The 7,339-nt window shown below is 40.1% G+C and overlaps 1 protein-coding gene across 2 annotated transcripts; it reads right to left on the bottom strand.

Annotated features, from left to right (window-relative positions):
• Nucleotides 1-719: 719 nt before the first annotated feature.
• LOC121951353 (aquaporin-4-like) lies at nt 720-6,054 on the bottom strand. Of its 2 annotated transcripts, none has more exons than XM_042497642.1 (5): nt 5,724-6,054; nt 4,726-5,143; nt 4,478-4,642; nt 3,185-3,265; nt 720-1,530 (listed from the first exon to the last, which is right to left on the bottom strand). In XM_042497642.1, the coding sequence occupies exons 1-5, from the start codon at nt 5,813-5,815 to the stop codon at nt 1,279-1,281; spliced, it is 1,008 nt and encodes a 335-aa protein (XP_042353576.1). In that variant the 5' UTR covers nt 5,816-6,054; the 3' UTR covers nt 720-1,278. The 2 variants fall into 2 exon arrangements, with proteins under 2 accessions (XP_042353576.1, XP_042353577.1); XM_042497643.1 differs by lacking the exon at nt 5,724-6,054 and adding an exon at nt 5,575-5,666.
• Between the last annotated feature and the right edge of the window lie 1,285 nt (nt 6,055-7,339).

Raw genomic sequence — 7,339 nt, 5'->3', positions numbered from 1 at the left:
TTAGTAAAAAAAAAACAAACAAGCCCCAAAACCCCAAGAAATTACCTGAAAATGAGCACACATGCAAAGAAAATGTGTTTTTAAAAAAGAAATAGCGCAAAAAGTGCTAAAAAAATGTAAAATTTAAATGTAAATTATTTGAATTTATTGATTATTTATATAATAATATACATAATATTTCTTCAAATTTTCAGTTAATTTTTTTTGTCAGCTTTTGCTAATGTCCTGCAATTTGCAGGGCATCCCTTGCCAAGTTGCCCGGTGGTTTTTTATCCATGTTTTCAAAAGAGGGTTTCAAAGGTTTCTTGTGAAAGGTGTCTGAACTTAACACAAGAAACTGATGTTGATCCAGGTTTAAAAAGGTTTAATAAGCCAGAAAGAGATCATTAATAGTAACTTAGTATTAATAAAAACTTTATTTTTACAACTTGATATCTTTAACACATCTGAGCACTTCCAGTTTGAGCATAAAACAAAAATTTGAACTTAAAATCATAAAGATAGATCAGTCAAATATCTTATCAATAAGTTAAAAATTTAATTATGAAATACAACTAATCATACAGAGAAATAAGAAATGTTACAAATCTAGATCTATAAATCACAATATTCACAAAATAGAAAAAAATAAAATCATTATGTAACAATAATAATAAACAGCCAAAAGTGGAGACAGAGTTTTACAGAAAGACAGTGTTTCCATATGAACTGGTTGCTTCCCTGACGAATGCACTGAAAATAGAGCGCGCTGTAATACATCTCTGATAATAAAGCTGGTCAGAGCTGCCTTACATTGCTTGGGACCTGTAATGTGCTTAATGATTACAGGGAAAATCTCCCCCTGTTATTACATATACAGTACACGGACCAAATGTGACACTAATCCAAAAATAACAAGCCTGCATTTTCTTCTTCACTTCTCCAATTCAGCGTGATGACCCCACATAATTGGTTGACCCCCACACATATTTCCCTAACACGATGTATTGCGGGCTGTCATTCTGCAGTGTGTGTCGCATGCCAACACTGCTACAAAAATCGTTGAGGGAGGGCCTCGGGAGGAGTATTGAACAGGTTGTAGATGTTTGTGGGATTGAGCCATAACATCATATTAGCTTTATGACAATGAGAGTAATTCAGCCTCGCTGGGAAGCCTCGTGGACAGAAATCATATTCTGCTTTGGAGGTTGGGGGGGGACAAGTTTGAGATGAATACTCCGAAGTTTTGATTGTCATTCTGCTCTACAGATTGGTCTCTATTTCCAGTGCACGTGATAGTCATACTGAAGACAACACTTCCCCCGTGGAGTCCTGGAAAGCATCCTTTTTCTCAGCTTTCTCCACATCGATGGTGTGAATGGATCCCGGCTTGATGGCAATGTCGTCTGTCTCCACTTCCCTGTATTTGCCTGATGGGTCCTTTTGAAAGACCTGCCCCAGTCGCTTCTTCATCTCAGGGTCAGGGCAGTACAGGTACTCGTACAGACCAGCCGCCAGGATGGCGCCCAGCATGGGTCCCACCCAGTACACCTGCCGTAAAACAACAACAACAACAAAAACACTTAATGAATTAGCTTATTAATCATCAGAAGTGGACCATGTCATATTCATGCAAGTCACAAGTCTTTTCACTCAAGTCCTGAGTCAGGACTCTAGTCAAGACAGGCAAGTCCTGAGCCAAGTCTCAAGTCAAGGAAAGAAAGTCCAGTGTCAAGTCCCAAATCAAGACAGACAAGTCTCAAGTTGAAACTGACATGTCTTAAGTCAAGTCCAAATAAACTTTGAGTTTCCAGTCCAAAATAAGTGGCAGTGTGCTCTTCACCATAGGTAATGGCGTTTAAACAACAGACTAATATTATATTGAATTTATAAAAATCATGAATTCTTCTTAAAAAACACATTTAATTTCTGACCCACACATTTTGCATACTGCAATCAAATGACCACTGCGTAGCTACAGTATGCAAACAAAATCGTCTGGTATCATTTTTTGGCATTAACTGATTTGCGGCACACTTTTAAAATAACATACTTTTTAAGGTAGGAAGGTATTTTTGAGTCAAAATGCTCGAGTCCGAGTAAAAGTAAAATCACAAGTTTTTTTTTAAGCCCTTATGAAGACCTGCGGTTGTCAAAACATGTTAACTCTTTTAATGATTTAGCTACAGTAAAGGCTTTTTAATATTTCCTTGCACGTTTATATATTTTTGGAGTGCCTGGATTGAGTTCCTGTAAAAGTCAAGAGTCATATGTGTCAAGTTGTAAGTCGTTCTTTATTTTGCCAAGTCGAGTCTTAAGTCATCAAATTTGTGACTCAAGTCTGACTCAAGTCCAGGTCATGCGACTCAAGTCCACACCTTTGCTAATCAGCATCCATTGGAGATACTTTTATTACTGTAGACATAATGCAGCACTGACTGCCCAAAACTGTCAAAGTGTCCTGCTCGGTTAGATTTGAAGGAGAGGGTCAGCCTTAATCAGAGGCAGGTAGATCAGTGTCCAAGAGAGGACACTTGTGAATATGACACCAGCCACAGTGACAGTTACTGACAGTGTTACACCCTTGCACATCACCCAATACACACTGACAGCATGCTGTCTGCAAATAGCTCAGTAGAAATAATTGCCCGGATACAAAAATTCATGCAATTTTACACCGTTTCTAGTGACATCTCATTATGTAGCTGGAGGATAAAATGCTGCACCGTGCATTTACGATTTGCTGCCACTTCTTTTGCTGTGTAAAGCCATAAATTTAAGGCTCTTGTGTGTATGATTTGACACCACCTCACTGGGTTTTCTTTTTGCATTTACTGATATAAATGAAAGACTATTCCTTGATTGTATTTTTAGGTGACAGCTGTTTTAACTGTTATGGCAGAGGTACTGAAAATGTGACCTTACCAGGTTTCAACCTGGCATACTAGCCTATACTTTAGTAGAGCTTAGCCTCCTCAGGACATCACCATTAGCAGCTGCAAATGACTTTAGAGCATTTTGGCACAGTACCATAGCATTTGAACCAGTGAACTGATTTATTGTGCCAATGTAGCGCTGATTTATTATAGTAGAATACTTAAACATACAGAAATTTCCAGTCAAACTGACTCAGGAGTGACTGGGTATTAATTTGGCCTGCAAACTCCCTGAAGAAAGATTATCCTCTCACTGAAGTATCTCTTACCCAGTGGTTCTCGAAGTTGAGTGTGACCAGAGCAGGCGCAAAGGATCGAGCAGGGTTCATGCTGGCTCCTGTATATGGGATCTAAAAGACACATAACAGCATTTTCATCACAGTTCTGTATAACACTATCACTAGAGACATGTTTTTAGGTATAGCGCTCTCTTGCTTTGACTCACAGAGCATGTCCTATACTGCAAAACATATAACTCATGCAAGTCATGATAGGCATTTGCTAAACAGACCTAGGGAGAGATCAGTTGTGCAGCGCGAAAGAGATAACATCTATTTCCCTGTGCATTCATTTGCTCTGCAGGGCTCAGGGAGCCCCAAGAGATTGGTTGCTATGCGATGGCAGCCTCCAATAAAGATGTGCATGTGGGTGTGAATCAGTGAGAAGCGCACAATATCACACATTGAAGAATAGATGCTTTAATGCACCTGCTCTTTCTCAAGAAGCATCCAGCTCTCAGTGGGTACTAAAGGGGCTCACACTTGGAACTAGTCTTTGTTCTGAAACTCTTTAATGTGGTGTGTTGAATTTTAGGAGATTTTTAAGATGAATCTTTTGAATCAGTGTTTCAGCAAATAGGAGGAACAGGAGGCATCTACTGATATGTAGATGGGGTTGCAGGAGATTTTGAAGGTTGGTGTGCTGTAGTTGCATATTTTGTAATTGTGTCTGGGTAATCTAGTTGGCCACCCTCCGAATGGAGAATTTGAGACAGGTTGAGAGGCCAAAGATTTTTTTGCAGATACTTTTGAAATTGATGCAGATACTTTTGAAATTTATGCCATATGACCAAGGAAAAAAAGAGAAAAGGACTGTAACTTTTGATTTTGCTAGAGGTTGAAAATCTACAAATACTGTAAGTCATGGTGCTGTACTAGACTAATGACCGCTCCTGCTGGTAGATGATGAATTGCAAACTCGTCCATTTGAGACAGCAGCATCCAGCTGGCAACAAACAGATAAACAGTGAGCTAAAATATGTTTCTGAAAACATTCGAGGTGAGAAATATGTTACACAGTAACAGAATCCTGATTTATATTTTCCTGGTGTGGTGGCATGGGTTGTGGGCAATATGAAAATGCAGACATACAGCCTGCAGTTTGAGCCGTAGCCCATGGGCCAAAAAGTTTCACCGGGTAGGCACTGTTTAGGTTGAGTGAAGTTTACCACACTTCATCTACACATACTATCCATGTTGTTTTGGTACAAAACTGGTTACAAATCCGAGAAGTATCCCTTTAACTGCCATTTCATATTATCTGACTTACTGGAGGGTACTTACTGCAAATAGATGCCCAATTGCTACAGCAAAGCCAATAGCAAGGCTGGCAGAGCCTCCTAGGTCCGTGCGTTTGGGATCGCAGGTGGCGAAGACAGTGAAGACCAGTTCAAATGTGATAAGGAGCTCCACAAGGAGGCCGTGTCCTAATGAGAGGTTGGAGTTCACCTTGGAAATACAAGATTCTCCGAATGACCTTCAATTTTATGAAAACATGTCATGCACACCAGTAAAACTAGTCATCTTCTTACCGTGGTCACACCGAAGGACCCCCTGACAGCAGTAGGTGTGACAAGGTAGAGGATCCCCGCTCCTGTAATTCCTCCCAGGCACTGAGCCACCACATAGAACAATCCCTTTGCCAAGCTCAGCTTTCTTGTCACAACCATAGCTGCGGTGACCGCCGGGTTAATGTGTCCACCGCTGATGTGGCCAAAACACTGCACCATGGTGGCAATGCTCAGGCCAAAGCAAAGGGAGATAAGAACGAGGTCAGCCGGGGGAGGCTTCTCCTCCCCCGCAGCCCAGTTGATAGTGGAGCCCAGACCGAGAAGGACAAAGATGAGAGTGGCCAGGTATTCTCCAGACACGGCCCTCCAGAAGTCCTTGGTCCAGATCCCTTTAAATGCCACCATTATGCTCTGACAGTTACACCAGGACAGGAACCTCCTGGCAAAAAGAATAATGAGCAGAATGATTAGCCTACTTATGTATTCCTGGTGTGTGCATGTGGCTGGAAATGTACTGAACCCTATCAGCATGGCCGCCTCTGGGCACAACATTTATAACTCCACCAGAGGTTTAAGCCAGTGACTTTCCATCAGAAAATGCCATACAGAGCATTCTTTAAACATTGTGTACAGGGGCAAATCATCACACTTACAGTCAAAGCATACAATGGTTAAACTGCTGTCACTCACTGAACTTTAACCAGGATGGAGGAAAAATTAACATCTTTTGGTTATTAATGCTAAAGAGAATGGTATGCATTAATTGAAGCATCTGTTATGTTATTATACATTGAGAAAAGTACTGAAAATTAAAATGGAAACAAAGTTGCGTTGATAACTTAAATCGTTTCTATAAAGGCTAAAACTTACCAAATGGAATAACGTGCTCTCCCTCTCTCTGTCCCCGTTGTCTGTGATTTGTTTTCATTCATAGGTCCTGAGTTATTCAACCAGCAGAGACATCTCTCCCCTCATCACATCTACAAGTTGAAATGGCTGTGTGACCCTGCAGTACTTACAGCAAAGCAGCAGGTTGTGTGAGAGCAGGAGTGAAGCAGAGAGCAGGTCTGTCAGACGAACATGATCCACACATTGTGCCCCGGGATTGCATCCAGCAGCTTTATTAGGTTACTAGCTGGGCATCACCTCACGGGAATTAAACGGGCTGCACAGGGGGAGGAGTCGTGAGAATTGCTTGCTGTGCAAACAGTGGCACTGTTGCACAAAGTGCGACCGCACAGTGACTCAGTCAGCCTCAGCATCTTAGTCATAACAGAGGTTTGAAAACACGCTGGAGTGAGCACAATATTTACTAAACCACTGCAGAACCACACATTAAAGGACCATTTTGTCTATTAAAAAAACGTACTGACCATTTTAATTTACCAAAATATGAAAAAAAAAGTCATCCTAAAGTTATTTTAGAACGATAACAGATTATAAAGCAGGTGATAAATATTGAAGATGCTCATACTATTTGATAAACATCACAGGTGGGAAATACATTAAATCAACTTTTCAAGTAGATGTTAAGGTACTTGTACTTGTACTTTTACTTGAGTATTTCCATTTTATACTACCTTATTCCCCTTCTGCACTACATTTCAGGAGCAAATATTGTACTTTTTTTACATAATTGCATTTATTTGACAATTGTAGTTACTTTAGAAATATGTTTTTTTAGTGAAAAGTTGCTTAAAATCAACCGTCATTAAAATTCTACATACATGTTAATCAGTCATGACTATGCAATAATAAATAAAATACTGTACCTTAAAACTTTTAAAGGGACTGTGCTTAATAACAAGGACTTAAAAGGAGCTCTTGCAAATATTCAGAGAGTATCTAATTTAGAGATTGTCTACACTCGGCTCTCAATGTGGAGGTGCCTGATGAAGCAGCGGACGTTGCTGTAAGCTGAACAGTGCTAACAAAGACAACAGGTCTGACAGAGCTAACGGTGTTAACCGAGGGAACCAGAGGGGGGATCATATACGCTTTCACAATGACACTATCCCAATATCAGCAGTAATCAGTACACAGTGGAGAGTGATGGCGATTAACTATCCAGTGGGATACACACATGGGACTCACATGTATGGTTGGAAATTAGCACCATCCACCTTGATGTGTACTTTTTACTAAAGTCACCTCATAGTTGAAAAAAAGCCAGCAGTCTTGTTATTGTGCAACAGGCAGGATCTGAGGATTAGTTTCAACAAAGTCCTGGTTTACCATCCAGGTTTGGTGGATGTGTAACTTGAAAACCATAAACCGCAAGTTTACGTCTGTGTTGAGAAATACGCAGATAAAATTCCATATTTCTATTTTATCTGGATCAAGTGGTTATGTGTTTGCACATTAGCAAACACACGCACACACGTTGTTTTTCTTCATCAATTGTTCCATGATAAGACTCCAGTGAGAAACGTGGCCTATTTGGTATGAACGGAAAAATAAACATGTTATCGTTATGGTGATCAAACAGTATCACGATTAACTCAGACTGAAAGAAAAGAGCCTCCCTCCTTTTTTACGTTTGCCTGTTTTCATCAGTGACGCTCCTTTTGGGGTTAATGTGACCTCTACATAAGAAAGTAAATAAATAAATGTAGTGAAAACAACATAACTGTAT

The sequence above is a fragment of the Plectropomus leopardus genome, chromosome 12 (genome assembly GCF_008729295.1).
Source record: "Plectropomus leopardus isolate mb chromosome 12, YSFRI_Pleo_2.0, whole genome shotgun sequence".
Taxonomy (NCBI): Eukaryota; Metazoa; Chordata; class Actinopteri; order Perciformes; family Serranidae; genus Plectropomus; species Plectropomus leopardus.
This window is presented reverse-complemented; position numbering and strand designations above follow the sequence as displayed.

Excerpts from the sequence above, each read along its gene's own strand:
- LOC121951353 (XM_042497642.1), bottom strand. The coding sequence starts at position 5,815 with ATGCAATCCCGGGGCACAATGTGTGGATCATGTTCGTCTGACAGACCT. Across the intron at positions 5,144-5,723 it reads ACACAACCTGCTGCTTTGCT|GAGGTTCCTGTCCTGGTGTA; the intron begins GTAAGTACTGCA and ends TCTTTTTGCCAG. Across the intron at positions 3,266-4,477 it reads CAATTGGGCATCTATTTGCA|ATCCCATATACAGGAGCCAG; the intron begins GTAAGTACCCTC and ends TGTGTCTTTTAG.